The sequence below is a fragment of the Pseudophryne corroboree genome, chromosome 2, assembly GCF_028390025.1.
Source record: "Pseudophryne corroboree isolate aPseCor3 chromosome 2, aPseCor3.hap2, whole genome shotgun sequence".
Lineage (NCBI taxonomy): Eukaryota > Metazoa > Chordata > Amphibia > Anura > Myobatrachidae > Pseudophryne > Pseudophryne corroboree.
The window spans coordinates 113,170,223-113,189,070 of record NC_086445.1 but is presented as its reverse complement, the minus strand read 5'-3'; the positions used below and the strand labels follow the sequence as shown (position 1 = coordinate 113,189,070).

At 48.7% G+C, this 18,848-nt stretch overlaps 1 protein-coding gene across 4 annotated transcripts in view; it reads right to left on the bottom strand.

The window, feature by feature from the left end:
• The window catches only part of RNF17 (ring finger protein 17), a 1,464,292-nt gene that overhangs the window by 833,548 nt on the left and 611,896 nt on the right, over positions 1-18,848 (bottom strand). For all 4 annotated transcript variants that reach the window (XM_063951617.1, XM_063951615.1, XM_063951616.1 and 1 more), the window contains one exon: positions 15,764-16,077. In XM_063951617.1, coding sequence (XP_063807687.1) covers positions 15,764-16,077 — 314 coding nt within the window. The remainder of the gene's footprint in view (positions 1-15,763; positions 16,078-18,848) is intronic.

The following is an 18,848-nucleotide window of genomic DNA, read 5'->3' as shown; positions in this document are numbered from 1 at the left end:
ATATTTCAGCAGCAACAATGCCTAGAAAAACTAAAACCCCCAGAGACAGGTGTGTTGCCTAGAGACAGTAACCGAGCTGGGAGCCCGCTGTTATAAGCCATCACCCCCCCTCATACCTTGTACTATGCACAGAATGAATCCTCCCTGCACAGCCAGGAGAGGAAATGAGCTTTGAGCGGCCCGGGGAGCGACTGTGGAGCGGCGATGTCATGCTGCAGCGGCCGGGGAGCGGAGAGAGCCCGCCATACAGAGCGGGAGTTAGCTCCGCCCCCTTGCTCCGGCGCCAAATTTGAATCCGCTGCATAGTCAGCGGAAAGCGTCCTTGTATTCCCCGGCCGCCTCACTTAGTAAATGCATCTCCCCGGCCGCCTGTATGCTGCGGCCGGGGAACGGAGTGTGTAAATGTATCTCCCCGGCCGCCTGTCTGCTGCGGCCGGGGAACGGAGTGTGTAAATGTATCTCCCCGGCCGCCTGTATGCTGCGGCCGGGGAACGGTCTTAAGTAGAGAGATGCATCTCCCCAGCCGCCTGTATGCTGCGGCCGGGGAACGGTCTTAAGTAGAGAGATGTATCTCCCCGGCCGCCTGTATGCTGCGGCCGGGGAGCGGGGAGTGCTGCGGTCGGGGAGAGGAGAGCCTGTGCATTACCCGCAGGGAGAATGTATTATATATCACCCGGCTGCCTATGCTGCAGCCGTGTAGTGAAGAGCGCTGAGCCCGCTTACAGAGCGGGCTGAAGCTCCGCCCCCCACATAATGGCGCCAAGTTCAAATCAGTAAGTGCGCCTACACATTAAATCAAGTAAAAACATACATCAGTCTGGAGGGGGGGAGATTGTACTCACCGCTGTCCTGATGTAGTGTTGTCAGGAGCCGCACTCAGCGGTGTCTTGCTCGACCGATCGGCCCCGACACGCACCGCAAGCAGCAGTGTCCGGCCACGTATATTGTGCTGTCGGAATCTTCTGCCGACGGAGTGACCCTGACACGCGCCGCACGCAGCGGTGTCCGGCCACTGATACTCACCGCTGCCGTGCTGCCGGAATCTTCTGCTGGATGGAGTGGTCCCGACACGCGCCGCACGCAGCGGTGTCCGCCAATTCAGGAGAGCCCAGTGTCTCCCTCAGCCGGGGCCCATCCCGAGCCGCACGCAGCTGCGATGGGACACCGCCAGCAGCTCCCGCGGTGCAGACTGGCAGTGGCAGAGCTGCCAGTCTGTGCATGTGTGAAGAAAAATAAAATAATAAAGAAAAAAGTAAAAATTCTTCAGCTAAACCCAAGTGAACCAGCTCACCTCGGGCACTAAACTAAGACTGGCTTGGAGGGGAGATAGTAGGGGAGGAGCTAGCCACAGTGTGAGAATTTTTAAAGTGCCAGCTCCCAATTACTGCCTACTATTTCCCCATTGTAACTACGCTCCAGTGGCCCCTAGTGGATGAAGGAGAAATTAGATTACCTTTTGGCAATAAAAACACACATAATACAGTCTAGTACTGTATATGTGTAAAAACCCCCGCCATTAAAGTACATAAAAGGACAGAAGCCCGCCGCTGAGGGGGCCGGGCCTTCTTCCTCAGCACACCGGCGCCATTTTCTCTTCACAGCTCAGCTGGAAGGAAGCTCCCCAGGCTCTCCCCTGCAGTATCCTGGTACACAAAGGGTAAAAAAGAGAGGGGGGGCACATAAATTTAGGCGCAAAACTGTGTATATAAGCTGCTATAGGGGAAAAATCAATCAGTATAGTGTACATCCCTGTATTATATAGCGCTGTGGTGTGTGCTGGCATACTCTCTCTCTCTCTCTCTCTCTCTCCAAAGGGCCTGGTGGGGGAACTGTCTTCAAATAGAGCATCCCCTGTGTGTGTGGTGTGTCGGTACGCGTGTGTCGACATGTCTGAGGTAAAAGGCTCCTCTAAGGAGGTGATAGAGCGGATATGTGTGTGGGAGGGTGTCTCCGTCGACAACGCCGACACCTGTTTGGATATGTGTAAGTGCTAAGGTAAAATTATTGCACAAAAGGTTAGGGAACAGAAAGGAAATCTACCCTGGTCTGTCCCTATGTCACAGAGTCCTTCAGAGTCTCTCTATGCTCACTATCCAAAATAACAAACACTGGTATCGACACGGAGTTTAACTCCACTGTCGACTAAGATAATGCAAAGTTACAGCCAAGACGGCTAAAACATATTCAATATAGGATTATTGGAATAAAAGATGATTTGCATATCACTGATGACTCATCTGTCCCTGACACGAGAGTACACATGTTAAGGGGAAGAATGCGGAGGTAAATTTCCCTCCTCTCATGAGGAAAAAGAGCGGGAATCTCCAGACAAGAGACGGCAGCTTCCCACAAGAGAATTCTCAGGCTGTATCCTTTCCCCACTAGGGCCAGGATGTGTTGAGAATCTTCCCCTTGGGTGTCCTGTTTGCGCTAGCTATTCTCAGGGATCCTGCAGATAGTGTGCACATTCTAGTATACTACCCAGACCGGCGATTGTGTCGGCATGGGTTTATAGCGCTGTGGCAGAGTGGACAGGTACCTTATCAGCAGAGATTGAGACCCTAGTATGCATATAAATATTTTAAGATGCTGTCTTAAGTGATAGATATATAATTATAAAGCATGCCCAAAGGAACATGAGTATACTGGGTCCTAGAGTCAAAAGCTATGTCGATTTCTGCTTGACGTGTCCTGTAGAATATACATTGGACAGATGATGCCGACTTAAGAGGCATATGGAAGGCTGAGGATTGTGTGGAGAAAGGTTCTCGGGCCTGGTCTCCACTGCTAGTTTGCCCTATATTCCTGCACAGCCTGGGAAAGCACGACATTATTAAATGCAGCTTTTAGAATAAATAAACAAGAAAGTCTGAGGTGCGTCCTTTCTTGTCAGAGCCGGGGACAGAGGAAAGAAGCTGTACAACACAGCTAGTCCCCAGGAACAGAAGTCCTCCCCGGCCTCTACAAAAATCCACCACATGTCGCTGGGGCTCCACAGGCGGAGCTAGGCCCGGTGGGGACACGCCTTCGTAAGTTCAGCCACAAGTGGGTTCACTCCCTGTTAGATCCCTGGGCAATACAAATTGTGTCGCAGGGATACAGGCTGGACTGGGAGAAGATGCCCCCTCACCGAGGACCCGGCGGTCTTCCCCCCAAGAGAGGGAGCCAGTGTTAACTGCAATTCGTAAATTGTATCTTCAACAGGTGGTGGTCAAGGATCCCCTCCTTCAACAAGAGGGTGTTATTATTCGACCATGTTATAATCCCGAAACCAGACGGTTCGGTTAGACCCATATTGAATTAAAATCCCTGAACATATACCTGAAAAGGTTCAGGTTCAAGATGGAATCGCTAAGAGCGGTCATTGCAAGCCTGAAAAGGGGGAGACGTTATCGTGAATTGGGACATAAGGGATGCATACCTTCATGTCCCCATTTATCCACCTCATCAGGCGTACCTCAGAATTGCGGTACGGGATTGTCATTACCAATTTCACCAAGGTAATGGCGGATATGATGGTGATCCTGCGGAAGCAAGGTGTCACTATTATCACATACTTGGATGATCTCCTCATAAAAGCGAGATCAAGAGAGCAGTTGCTGGACAGCGTATCATCTTCTCTGGAAGTGAAACGGCAACACGACTGGATTTTATATATTCCGAAGTCGCAGTTGGTTCCTACAGCTCATCTGCCTCGCCTAGGCATGATCCTAGACACAGACCAGAAAAGGGTTTATCTCCCGATAAAGAGAGCTCAGGAGCTCATGACACTGGTCAGGAATCTATTGAAAACCAAAACAGGTGTCAGTGCATCACTGTACTCGAGTCCTGGGAAGGATGGTGGCATCATACGAGGCCATCCCCTTCGGCTGGTTCCATGCAAGGACAATGGAACTTACTGGACAAGTGGTCCGGATCACATCTTCAGATGCATCGGTTAAACACCCTATCCCCCAGGGCCAGGGTGTCTCTCCTGTGGTGGCTGCAGAGTGCTCACCTTCTCGAGGGCCGCAGATTCGGCATTCAGGACTGGGTCCTGGTGACCACGGATGCAAGCCTCCGAGGGTGGGGGGCAGTTACACAGGGAAGAAAATTCCAAGGTTTGTGGTCAAGCCAACAGACTTGCCTTCACATCAATATCCTGGAACTAAGGGCCATATACAACGCCCTAAGTCAAGCGGAGTTCCTGCTTCGCGACCAACCGGTTCTGATCCAGTCAGACCGCAGGGGCTCATGTAAACCGCCAAGGCGGCACAAGGAGCAGGGTGGCGAGGGTAGTAGCCACCAGAATTCTTCGCTGGGCGGAGAATCAAGTAAGCGCACTGTAAGCAGTGTTCATTCCGGGAGTGGACAACTGGGAAGCAGACTTCCTCAGCAGGCACGACCTCCACACGGGAAATGGGTGACTGCATAAGGAAGTCTTCACGCAGTTTTGCAAATTGATGGGAACTGCCTCAGGTGGACTAGATGGCGTCCCACCTCAATAAAAAGATAAAAAAGGTTTTACGCTAGGTCAAGGGACTCTCAGGCGATAGCTGTGGTCGCACTAGTAACACCGTGGGTGTTCCAGTCGGTCTATGTATTCCCTCCTCTTCCTCTCAGACCCAAGGGCTGAGAATTGTAATAAAAGGAGGAGTGTGAACAATATTCTTTGCTCCGGATTGGCCAAGAAGGACTCGGTACCCGTAACTGCAAGAAATGCTCTCAGAGGACCCATGGCCTCTGCCTCTCAGACAGGACATGTTGCAACAGGGGCCCTGTCTGTTCCAAGGCTTACAGCGGCTGCGTTGGACGGCATGGTGGTTGAACGCCAGATCCTAGCGGAAAAGGGCATTCCGGATGCAGTTATTCCTACGCTGATAAAGGCTAGGAAAGACGTGACAGCAAGACTTTTTCACTGTATATGGCGAAAATAGGTTGCTTGTTGTGTGGCCGGGAAGGCCCTACAGAGGAATTCCAGCGGGGTCGATTCCTGCACTTCCTACAGTCAGGAGTGACTATGGGCCTAAAATTAGGATCCATAAAGGCCAAGATTTCGGCCCTATCCCTTTTTCTCTCAAAAAGAACTGGCTTCACTGCCTGAAGTTCGGACGTTGTTACAGGGGTGCTGCATATTCAGCCCCTTTTGTGCCTCCAGTGGCACCTTGGGATCTTAACGTTGTGTTGGATTCCTAAAATCCCACTGGTTTGAGCCACTTAAGACCGTGGAGGTAAAATCTCTCACGTGGAAAGAGGTCATGCTTTTGGCCTTAGCTTGGACTAGGCGTGTGTCAGAATTGGCGGCTTTGTCATGTAAAAGCCCATATCTGATCTTCCATATGGAAAGGGCAGAATTGAGGACTCGTCCCCAATTTCTCCCTAAGGTGGTATCATCGTTTCATTTGAACCAACCTATTGTGGTGCCTGCGGCTACTAGGGACTTGGAGGATTCCAAGTTGCTGGACGTAGTCGGGGCCCTGAAAATCTATGTTTCCAGGATGGCTAGAGTCAGAAAAACTGACTCGCTGTTTATCCTGCATGCACCCAACAAGCTGGGTGCTCCTGCTTCAAAGCAGACTATTGCTCGCTGGATCTGTAGCACGATTCAGTTTGCGCATTCTGCGGCTGGATTGCCGCATCCAAAATCAGTGAAAGCCCATTCCACAAGGAAGGTGGGCTCTTCTTGGGCGGCTGCCCGAGGGGTCACAGATTTACAACTTTGCCGAGCTGCTACTTGGTCGGGTTCAAACACTTTTGCAAAATTCTACAAGTTTGATACCCTGGCTGAGGAGGACCTTGAGTTTGCTCATTCGGTGCTGCAGAGTCATCCGCACTCTCCCGCCCATTTGGAAGCTTTGGTATAATCCCCATGGTCCATACGGAGTACCCAGCATCCACTAGGACATCAGAGAAAATAAGAATTTACTCACCGGTAATTCTATTTCTCGTAGACCGTAGTGGATGCTGGGAACTCCGTAAGGACCATGGGGAATAGCGGCTCCGCAGGAGACTGGGCACAACCAAGAAAGATTTAGGACTACCTGGTGTGAACTGGTTCCTCCCTCTATGACCCTCCTCCAGACCTCAGTTAGGAAACTGTGCCCGGAAGAGCTGACACAATAAGGAAAGGATTTTGGAATCCCGGGTAAGACTCATACCAGCCACACCAATCACACCGTACAACTCGTGATACTATACCCAGTTAACAGTATGAATAACAACTGAGCCTCTCAAACAGATGGCTCCAAACAATAACCCTTTAGTTAGGCAATAACTATATACAAGTATTGCAGACAATCCGCACTTGGGATGGGCGCCCAGCATCCACTACGGACTACGAGAAATAGAATTACCGGTGAGTAAATTCTTATTTTCTCTGACGTCCTAGTGGATGCTGGGAACTCCGTAAGGACCATGGGGATTATACCAAAGCTCCCAAACGGGCGGGAGAGTGCGGATGACTCTGCAGCACCGAATGAGCAAACTCAAGGTCCTCCTCAGCCAGGGTATTAAACTTGTAGAATTTAGCAAATGTGTTTGAACCCGACCTTCTTATTATTCTCAGTACCTTGGGTATGAGAAGCAGAGGAGGGAACACATAAACCGACTGGTACACCCACGGTGTCACTAGAGCGTCCACAGCTATCGCCTGAGGGTCCCTTGACCTGGCGTAATATCTTTTTAGCTTTTTGTTGAGGCGGGACGCCATCATGTCCACCTGTGGCCGTTCCCAGCGATTTACAATCAGCTTGAAGACTTCTGGATGAAGTCCCCACTCTCCCGGGTGGAGGTCGTGCCTGCTGAGGAAGTCTGCTTCCCAGTTGTCCACTCCCGGAATGAACACTGCTGACAGTGCTATCACGTGATTTTCCGCCCATCGGAGAATCCTTGTGGCTTCTGCCATCGCCATCCTGCTTCTTGTGCCGCCCTGTCGGTTTACATGGGCGACCGCCGTGATGTTGTCTGACTGGATCAGCACCGGCTGGTGTTGAAGCAGGGGTCTTGCCTGACTTAGGGCATTGTAAATGGCCCTTAGTTCCAGAATATTTATGTGTAGGGAAGTCTCCTGACTTGTCCATAGTCCTTGGAAGTTTCTTCCCTGTGTGACTGCCCCCCAGCCTCGAAGGCTGGCATCCGTGGTCACCAGGACCCAGTCCTGTAAGCCGAATCTGCGGCCCTCTAGAAGATGAGCACTCTGCAGCCACCACAACAGCGACACCCTGGTCCTTGGAGACAGAGTTATCAGCCGATGCATCTGAAGATGCGATCCGGACCACTTGTCCAACAGATCCCACTGAAAGATCCTTGCATGGAACCTTCCGAAAGGAATTGCTTCGTAAGAAGCCACCATCTATCCCAGGACTCGCGTGCAATGGTGCGCCGACACCTGTTTTGGTTTTAGGAGGTCTCTGATTAGAGATGACAACTCCTTGGCCTTCTCCTCCGGGAGAAACACTTTTTTCTGTTCCGTGTCCAGAACCATCCCCAGGAACAGTAGACGCGTTGTAGGAACCAGCTGCGACTTTGGAAAATTCAGGATCCAGCCGTGCTGTTGTAGCACTTCCCGAGCAAGTGCTACTCCGATCAACAACTGTTCCCTGGACCCAGTCTTTTATAAGGAGATCGTCCAAGTACGGGATAATTAAAACTCCCTTTTTTCGAAGGAGTATCATCATTTCGGCCATTACCTTGGTAAATACCCTCTGTGCCGTGGACAGACCAAACGGCAACGTCTGGAATTGGTAATGACAGTCCTGTACCACAAATCTGAGGTACTCCTGGTGAGGAGGGTAAATGGGGACATGCAGGTAAGCATCCTTGATGTCCAGTGATACCATGTAATCCCCCTCGTCCAGGCTTGCAATCACCGCCCTGAGTGATTCCATCTTGAACTTGAACCTTCTTATATAAGTGTTCAAGGATTTTAAATTTAAAATGGGTCTCACCGAACCATCCGGTTTCGGTACCACAAACATTGTGGAATAGTAACCCCGTCCTTGTTGAAGGAGGGGTACCTTGATTATCACCTGCTGAGAAAACAGCTTGTGAATCGTCTCCAGCACTGCCTCCCTGCCGGGGGAGCTGTCGGCAAGGCAGATTTGAGGAAACGGCGAGGGGGAGACGTCTCGAATTCCAGCTTGTACCCCTGAGATACTACTTGTAGAATCCAGGGATCCACCCGTGAGCGAGCCCACTGGTCGCTGAAGTTCTTGAGATGGGCCCCCACCGTACCTGTCTCCGCCTGTGGAGCCCCAGCGTCATGCGGTGGACTTAGAGGAAGCGGGGGAGGACTTTTGTTCCTGGGAACTGGCTGTATGTTGCAGCTTTTTCCCTCTACCTCTGCCTCTGGACAGAAAGGACGCGCCTCTAACCCGCTTGCCTTTCTGGGGCCGAAAGGACTGTACCTGATAATACGGTGCTTTCTTTGGCTGTGAGGGAACATGGGGTAAAAATGCTGACTTCCCAGCTGTCGCTGTGGAAACGAGGTCCGAGAGACCATCCCCAAACAATTCCTCACCCTTGTAAGGCAAAACCTCCATGTGCCTTTTAGAATCCGCATCTCCTGTCCACTGCCGAGTCCACAATCCTCTCCTGGCAGAAATGGACATTGCGTTTATTTTAGATGCCAGCCGGCAAATATCCCTCTGTGTATCTCTCATGTATAAGACTACGTCTTTAATATGCTCTACAGTTAGCAATATAGTGTCCCTGTCAAGGGTATCAATGTTATCAGACAGGGAATCTGACCACGCAGCTGCAGCACTGCACATCCATGCTGAAGCAATAGCCGGTCTCAGTATAATACCTGAGTGTGTATATACAGACTTCAGGATAGCCTCCTGCTTTCTATCCGCAGGCTCCTTTAGGGCGCCCGTATCCGGAGACGGTAGTGCCACCTTCTTTGACAAGCGTGTGAGCGCTTTATCCACCCTAGGGGATGTCTCCCAACGTATCCTATCCTCTGGCGGAAAAGGGTACGCCCTTAGTAACTTTTTGGAAATTACCAGTTTCTTATCGGGGGAAACCCACGCTTCATCACACACTTCATTTAACTCTTCAGAAGGGGGAAAGACCACAGGTTGCTTTTTCTCGCCAAACATAACACCCTTTATTGTGGTACCAGGGTTAATGTCAGAAATGTGCAACACATTTTTCATTGCCGTAATCATGTAACGGATGGCCCTATTGGAATGTACACTAGTCTCATCGTCGTCGACACTGGAGTCAGTATCCGTGTCTGACATCTGAGGTAGCGGGCGTTTTTGAGCCCGATGGCTTTTGAGACGCCTGGGCAGGCACGGACTGAGAAGCCGGCTGTCCCACATCTGCTATGTCATCAAACCTCTTCTGTAAGGAGTTGACACTGTCACGTAATTCCTTCCACATTTCCATCCACTCAGGTGTTGACCCCGCAGGGGGTGACATCACATTTATCGGCACCTGCTCCGCCTCCACATAAGCCTCCTCATCAAACATGTCGACACAGCCGTACCGACACTCCGCACACACACAGGGAATGCTCTGACTGAGGACAGGACCCCACAAAGTCCTTTGGGGAGACAGAGAGAGATTATGCCAGCACACACCACAGCTCTATAAAATCACAGGGATGTACACTATAATGAGTGATTTTACCCTATAGCAGCTATATTATATATATATATATATATATATATATATATATATATATATATATATATATATATATACACACATAGTATTTGCGCCTAAATTTAGTGCCCCCCCTCTCTTTTTTACCCTATTGAGCCTGGAAACTGCAGGGGAGAGCCTGGGGAGCGTCCTTCCAGCGGAGCTGTGAGAGGAAATGGCGCCAGTGTGCTGAGGGAGATAGCCCCGCCCCCTTCACGGCGGACTTCTCCCGCTTTTTTTATGGATATATGGCAGGGGATTTTACACATATATAGTCTATATTATGTGTATTTTTTGCCCCCAGCGCCCTGCACCCATCAGTGACCGGAGTGTGAGGTGTGCATGGGGAGCAATGGCGCACAGCTGCAGTGCTGTGCGCTACCTTAATGGAGACCGGAGTCTTCAGCCGCCGATTTCCTGGACATTCTTCTTGCTTCTGGCTCTGCAAGGGGGATGGCGGCGCGGCTCCGGGACCGGACGACCGAGGCTGGGCCTGTGTTCGATCCCTCTGGAGCTAATGGTGTCCAGTAGCCTAGAAGCCCAAGCTAGCTGCAAGCAGGTAGGTTCGCTTCTCTCCCCTAAGTCCCTCGTAGCAGTGAGTCTGTTGCCAGCAGATCTCACTGAAAATAAAAAACCTAAATATACTTTCTTTTCTTGAAGCTCAGGAGAGCCCCTAGTGTGCATCCAGCTCGAGCCGGGCACAGATTCGAACTGAGGTCTGGAGGAGGGGCATAGAGTGAGGAGCCAGTGCACACCAGGTAGTCCTAATTCTTTCTTAGAGTGCCCAGTCTCCTTCAGAGCCCGCTATTCCCCATGGTCCTTACGGAGTTCCCAGCATCCACTAGGACGTCAGAGAAAGTTACCTTACATTTCTTTTCTTATACAAATAAGACTTCTCCTGAGGTACAGTAGGGGCTTCTATAACTTCTAAGACCTCCTTTAAAGCAACAATCATATATTGTACGCTTTTTGCTAATTTGGGATCTATCCCTCTGGAATCACTATCGTCAACACAGTAATCAGAGTCCGTGTCGGTATCAGTATGTACAATGGCCCTCATTCCGAGATGTTCGCTAGCTAGCTGCTTTTAGCAGCATTGCACACGCTAAGCCGCCGCCCTCTGGGAGTGTATCTTAGCTTAGCAGAATTGCGAACGAAAGATTAGCAGAATTGCGAATAGAAAATTCTTAGCAGTTTCTGAGTAGCTCCAGACTTACTCAGCCATTGCGATCAGTTCAGTCAGTTTCGTTCCTTGTTTGACGTCACAAACACACCCAGCGTTCGCCCAGACACTCCCCCGTTTCTCCAGCCACTCCCGCGTTTTTACCAGAAACGCCAGCGTTTTTTCGCACACGCCCAGAAAACGTCCAGTTTCCGCCCATAAACACCCACTTCCTGTCAATCACACTCCGATCACCAGAACGATGAAAAATCCTCGTTATTCCGTGAGTAAAATACCTTACTTTTGTGTAAAATAACTAAGCGCATGCGCTCTGCGAACCTTGCGCATGCGCAGTAAGCGACTAATCGCAATATAGAGAAAATTGGCAACGAGCGAACAACTCGGAATGACCATCCATGTTTGCAATCTCTTATGTGACCCAGAGGGGTCATCTGCGGATGGAAAAGCAGAAATATGAAAAATCATATCTTCCACTAATTTTCTCCAGCTTTCTGCATGAGACTCAGATATATCTAATCTCCTACTGATATGATTCACACTATCACGTATTTCTTTCACCCATTCAGGCTCGTGGTGTGCCGGCAGCGCCACCACATTACAACTCTGTGTCCCTAAAATGGCTCCCTCAGAGGAAGAACTCCCTGCCACAGACATGTCACACACGTGCACAAACACACCACAGACACTCCGGGACTTATAGGGGACAGACCCACAGAAAAATCTGTCAGAAGGACACAGATAGGAGCAGCCAGTTCACAAACCCAGAGCCAGTAACACAATGTCTGTGAACACAAAATGCCCACTGACATTCAGCGCTTTTATAATGTCAATACACAATATAAAGCACTAATTTCACTGTGCGTGCGTGCGCCCCCCCCCACTCATTTTGCACTCTGATACATGTATTCAGTATTGGAAGACCACCAGCGTTTTCTCTGCAGCCTGAGAGAGAAAATGGCGCTGAGCAGTGTGCTGGCTGACTGAGCAGGAAGCTCCGCCCCCGTAATGGCACTTTTCTCCTCAGCATTTCTGAGGTAAATTATTACACTGGCAGGGGTAGGACTGTGCCTCGGCATCTTATGCCTCTTTTTAGCCAGTTTTATAAGATTTCATGCTGCCCAGGGCGGCGATAAGCTCCCCACCCACCCCTCCTTCCCCTGCAGTGCCTGTGTATGTGTGGACAACATGGCGCGCTGCGCTCCAGTCAACCGCACGGTACCTTTAGCCGTCACCTTGATTGAAGATCTTTCTTCTAATACTCACCTGTCTTCTGACTTCTGGCTCTGTGAGGGGGGTGACGGCGAGCTGTGGGAGTGAGCATCTAGGCACAGCTAGCGTCCAGTTGCCTTCAGGAGATAATGGTGTCCTGTCAGCCAGAAGCAGAGCCATGAAACTCTTCAGGAAGTTGGTTCCTACTTCTGCCCCCTCAGTACCACGAAGCAGGGAGACTGTTGCCAGCAGTCCTCCCTGAAAATAAAAAACCTAGCATAAGTCTTTTCAGAGAAACTCAGTAGAGCTCCCCTGGAGTGCATCCAGTCTGCCTGGGCACATTTCTAAAACTGAGGTCTGGAGGAGGGGCATAGAGGGAGGAGCCAGTTAACACCCTTTGAAGAGTATTAAAGTGCCCATGGCTCTTGCGGAACCGTCTATACCCCATGGTACTGAAGTGGACCCCAGCATCCTCTAGGATGTATGAGAAACGGAGATAAGCCTGATGTGGCAGCCATATCGGAATGTGGAGGTACGCATCCTTGATATCCAGGGATACCAGGAATTCCCCCTCTTCCAGACCTGATATCACCGCCCTGAGAGACTCCATCTTGAACTTGAAGTCCTTTAGAAAGGGGTTCAATGAGTTTAGGTTCAGAATGGGCCTGACCGAACTATCCGGTTTCGGTACCACGAAAAGGTTTGAATAGTAACCTGTGGCCTGCGCAGGAGGAGGAACTGGCACAATGACCTGTGCCTCCACCAGCTTTTGTACAGCTTCTTGTAGTATAGCGCTGTCTGCCAACAGAGCTGGTGAGCCTGATTTGAAAAAAAATGATGAGGAGGGAGACTTTGAAATTCCAGCCTGTATACCTGGGATACAATATCTATCACCCAAAGAACCAGGCCGGACGATATCCAGACTTGACTGAAGTGTCCGAGTCTCGCTCCCACTGGCCCCACCTCCAGGCCGCGCAGTCCACCGTCATGCGGAGGACTTTGGCGTACCTGAAGCAGGCCTTTGTTCCTGGGAACCTGCAGCGGCAGGTTTTTTGGACTTAACTCGACCTCCCCTAAAGAAGGTATTGAACAGTCTGGCCTTTCTAGGCTTTTTAGGCCGAAAGGACTCTGTTGCAGATGAAAAGAAGGATTTCTTCGGAGCAGGTGCTGCTGAGGGAAGAAACGGAGACTTACCCGCTGTAGCCGTGGATATCCACGCGTCTAGAGCTTCCCCAAAGAGAGCCTGACCTGTATAGGGTAGGGACTCCACACTTTTTCTGGATTCCGCGTCGGCTGACTACTGGCGCAGCCACAGTCCCAGACGAGCTGAAACAGACATGGAAGATATTCCCGCAGCCATGGAACCCAGGTCTTTCATGGATTCTACCATAAAATCTGCTGAATCATGTATGTTGCGTAAAAATAATGCAACATCATCCCTATCCATCGTATCCAAATCCTCAAGTAAGGTAGCCGACCACTTTACTATTGCCTTTGCAATCCATGCACGTGCAATAGTGGGACGTAATATGGCCCCTGAAGCAGTGTACATTGATTTAAGTGTGTTATCAATTTTTCTATCAGCCGGCTCCTTTAAGGCGGTAGATCCCGGAACAGGTAAAACCACCTTCTTTAAGAGTCTGGACACAGATGTGTCAACAATCGGCGGGTTTTCCCATTTTTTTCTATCCTCCTCAGGGAAAGGAAAAGCCACCAGGACCCTATTAGGGACCTGGAATTTTTTCTACGGTTTTTCCCATGCTTTCTCAAATATAGCATTCAATTCCTTTGAAGCAGGGAAGGTTAGCGAGGCTTTTTTATTTTCAGTGAATAAGGCCTCCTTCAACCTTGTCAGGTGTGGTATCATTAATATTCAACACATCCCTTATAGCCTCCATCATCAATTGCACCCCCTTTGCAAGAGATGCAGACCCCCGCGACACATTCCCATCACCGTCTGTGGTGTCAGAATCGGTATCCGTGTCATCCTGCGTGACATGCACAAGTGCACGTTTATGGAGATATATAGTGGAGGATTCTTAGGTACCAGAAACCGGCCATACTGCCATATAGTTCTGTAATACCTGGGTTCGCAGATTCATTACTTGCAACCCTATCAGAAATCTGAGAAATCCAACATTTGATAGAGGAAACCACTCTGGTTCCCTTGCTGGTATCTGTGCTAAACCAGTGCTATCCTGATTACATGGATTGGGATCATCCTGAGAGGACAAATCCTCTGCAGCATATGACATAGTGTCCCTGGACATAGCTAAAGGAGCCCACCAAAAACTCTATACACACACAGGGTGAGTTTCCACCCCCCCCCCCCCCCCCCCCCCCAAGAATGGCAAGAGAGACACAGAGACTGGAGCCAACCCACACACAGCGCTTTTACCAAAGGGAGACCCCTTATCAGCGCTGACTGTGCACCTTAATAGGACACACAGTTGTATTACAGCCTACCCCCCTTCCCCTTCTACAACCCCCTGGTACCGTTTACAGATAGCTGGAGTTGCTGTGGGGGGACCTGATTCTCCTTCTCGGCGCTGTGCAGGCAGGAAAATGGCGTTGAAACGCTGCTGGGTCCGCTCTGAGAAGCTCCAAGCCCTTAATGGCGCTGACATCCTACTCTTCATGGATTATACTGGAATGAGGAATTTGTGCTGGCTGAGATCCGAGGACCCCGACAGGCTTCTGGACCAGTGTAGGGGGTAAGCGCTGGCCCAGGGCGCCTATCACAGCGCCGCATCATGTACCGCTGAGCCTTCACAGGAGCACAGCTCCCTCCCCGCTGATGCCATCTTCACACCTGCCCCCCGCTTGCTAGGGGGGTCGGTGTCTCACTCGCCACTTCTTCAGCTTTGTAATGGGGGTGGCGGCATTAAAGAAACTAGCTGTATACTAATGTGCTACAAAGTCTATATGACAAGGTTCTTTATGTCCAAGTAATCAATTGAGATTACCATTTTTTTTTATATACTATGTGAAAATGCGGCTAATTTGCTAATAAAGTTGATTGTTGTAGTCACATTCATTGTTTAAAAATCCATTAGAAGTGCAAAAACAGACCGATTACAGTGTTTCATCTGATACTCCACAGACTTAACATAATTTGATTACACTTAAGTTATAAAATGTATATCATTTTAGAATTCAGTCTTCGCTGTACATTGTTCAGCTCAACTCTCGCTGAATTTGAAGAATCATTACAGAGGCTCAAGAATTTTGCACATGTGTCATTATATTGTAAAAGTCACAAGATATTAAGATGATTGTGCCAGGAAATCTTATACTGCACTCGAAGTAAAGTACACATTCTTGCCGTTAGTCGGGACAAAGTTCTTTGACCCTGGACCATGCAGGATTGTCTGTACACACTATACAACGTAATGAACGTCAGAACCATAACTCATTCCATCCTTCATTACACTGCATAGCGCCGACTACGATATCATCTAATTGGCCGATCAGCACTCTTGTATGCGAACTGTAGAAGTGTGCAATCCGGCTTACACACTGGACGTTCACAACTTGTTGCTCCAATATGACAAAACGTTAAGACATCGTCCTAGTATGTACCCGGCCTAACAATGCCACAGTCAGGGCCGCTGCTAAGCCTTAGAAACTGCTTCACTTGTGTTAAAATGTATTGTGGGGTGACTGAGGGGAAGACGACAAACACTTTACAAAGCAAATTAATTCATAAGAAGAAAAACTTTAAAAAAAACAAAAACTTACAAACGTGATCATCCTCGATAATTTCTTCTATGATGACATCAGGGCTACAACTGCGTTGCTGAGAATTACATTTATTTCCTAGTAATAAATTTGATTTTTGAAGACCAACATGGTTAGAGCCTGAACTCTGCTGATTTGTTTTTTGTTTATTTTCATCTTTTGGTCTGTGTCCTAAATTAGTTTGTAATTGTTCCTCCAAGACTTGAGCTTCATACTCTGTAACATGCATCATCGAACTATGTACTGGCTTGATATCCAAGCAGAAAGATTCCTTGTTTATTGATAGAGAACTCACATCAGAGGTTAATTGGTGCCTGTGGGAAAAAACAAAAATATTGTCACACGGCAATATTTCACCAAAAAGTCATGGCACAGGTTTGGAAACTTTTTTTTTTTTTTTTTTAAACCTGAAAGAACATTTATTTTTTATGTTTAACCATTTTTATACATTAATGTTGTAATTTAAAAAGAAAAAAAAATTAATCCTGTTTATTACAATACTGTGAAACATTTTTATGTATTAGAAACCTTGATCAACCAGGTTTAATACTTTCTAATATTAAAAATTCAGTCACTAGGCTTTGACTTGAGGTTTAAAATGGGTCTTACCAAACCGTCTGGTTTCGGTACCACAAACAGGTTGTAGTAATAACCTCTGTTTCGTAGTTAAGGTGGAACTGGAACAATGACCTGTCTGTACCAGTTTTTGAATTGCATCCTGTAAATTTATACTTGCCTCCTGAGACGCTGGTAAGCCTGACTTGAAGAATCTATGAGGTGGGAGGTCCTGAAACTTCAGTCTGTAACCCTGGGCGATGAGCTCTTTGACGCAGGGATCCTGGCATGATGTCACCCATACGTGACTGAAATCTTTTAATCGGGCTTCCACCTTTTTCAGGCAGAGAGGTCCACCGTCACGCTGAAGGCTTTGAGGAAGCAGAACCGGAGGTCTGTTCCTATGAACCTGCAGTTGCTTGTTTTCTGGGTTACCTCTATTGCCTTTGAAGGCTGTAGAAGAACCCTTAGTTTTATTTTAAAATTTTGCTGTCCGAAAGGACTGCAGAGTCGGAGCAGAACAGGCCTTCCTAGCTGAGGGGGCTGCGGAAGGAAGATATGTAGACTTACCCGCCGTAGCTTTGAATATCCACATATCCAGTTTGTCACCAAACAGGGCCTCGCCTGTGAAAGCTAGGCTTTTCACCCCCTTTCTGGAATCCGCATCCACCGTACACTGACGTAACCATAGGCCCCTGCGTGCTGCCACTGCCATGGAGCGTGCTTTGAGCAATCAGATTTCTTTTATGGCTTCCACCATAAAATTTGTCCTGTACATATTGCAGAAGTAAAAGTAGCTCACCTCTTGGTAAGGAATCTAACCCCTCAATTAGGTTACCCAACCATTTTGCATTGGCCCTAGTGATCCAAACACAAGCTATAGTGGGTCTCTGGGCCACCCCCGCAGCTGTGTATACAGACTTGAGAGTGGTCTCAATCTTGCGTTCAGCCGCGTTTTATAAGGAGGCTGCCCCCGGGACAGGCAAGACTATCTCACGTGACAATCTAGATACCGATGCATCAACAATCGGTGGGTTTTCCCATTTTTTCCAATCATCCTGAGGAAAAGGAAAGAATGTAATTAACCTGTTAGGGATCTGAAACATCTTGTCAGGATTAACCCAAGTTTCTTAAAAAAGGGAATTTAATTCCCGAGATGCAGGGAAAGTAGCAGAGGATTTATTTTTCACATTAAAAATAAGATTTTACTTACCGGTAAATCTATTTCTCGTAGTCCGTAGTGGATGCTGGGGACTCCGTAAGGACCATGGAGAATAGACGGGCTCCGCAGGAGACATGGGCACTATAAGAAAGAATTTAGATTCTGGTGTGCTCTGGCTCCTCTCTTTATGTCCCTCCTCCAGACCTCAGTTAGAGAAACTGTGCCCGGAAGAGCTGACAGTACAAGGAAAGGATTTTGGGAATCCAGGGTAAGACTCATACCAGCCACACCAATCACACCGTATAACTTGTGATAACTTTACCCAGTTAACAGTATGAACAACAACAGAGCATCAGATAAACTCAGATGCAACTATAACATAACCATTATTTAAGCAATAACTATATACAAGCATTGCAGAAGAAGTCCGCACTTGGGACGGGTGCCCAGCATCCACTACGGACTACGAGAAATAGATTTACCGGTAAGTAAATCTTATTTTCTCTAACGTCCTAGTGGATGCTGGGGACTCCGTAAGGACCATGGGGATTATACCAAAGCTCCCAAACGGGCGGGAGAGTGCGGATGACTATGCAGCACCGAATGAGCAAACACAAGGTCCTCCTCAGCCAGGGTATCAAACTTGTAGAACTTTGCAAAGGTGTTTGAGCCTGACCAAGTAGCCGCTCGGCAAAGCTGTAATGCCGAGACCCCTCGGGCAGCCGCCCAAGAAGAGCCCACCTTCCTTGTGGAATGGGCCTTAACTGATTTAGGCAGCGGCAACCCAGCCGCAGAATGAGCCTGCTGAATCGTGTTACAGATCCAGCGAGCAATAGTTTGCTTTGAAGCAGGGGCACCAATCTTGTTGGAAGCATACAGGATAAACAAAGATCCTGTTTTCCTGACCTTAGCCGTTCTGGCTACATCAACCTTCAAAGCCCTGACCACATCCAGTGACTCGGAACCTCCAAGTCAGTAGTAGCCACAGGCACCACAATAGGTTGGTTTATATGAAAGGATGAAACCACTTTCGGCAGAAATTGTGGGCGGGTCCGCAATTCTGCTCTATCCGCATGGAAAACCAAATAAGGGCTTTTATGTGACAAAGCCGCCAATTCTGACACACGCCGAGCCGAAGCCAAGGCTAAACAGCATGACCACCTTCCACGTGAGATATTTAAATTCCACCGTTGTGAGTGGTTCAAACCAGTGTGATTTCAGGAAACTCAACACCACGTTAAGATCCCAAGGTGCCACTGGAGGCACAAAAGGGGGCTGAATATGTAGCACTCCCTTTACAAATGTCTGAACTTAAGGCAGAGAAGCCAGTTCTTTCTGAAAGAAAATGGATAAGGCCGAAATCTAAAC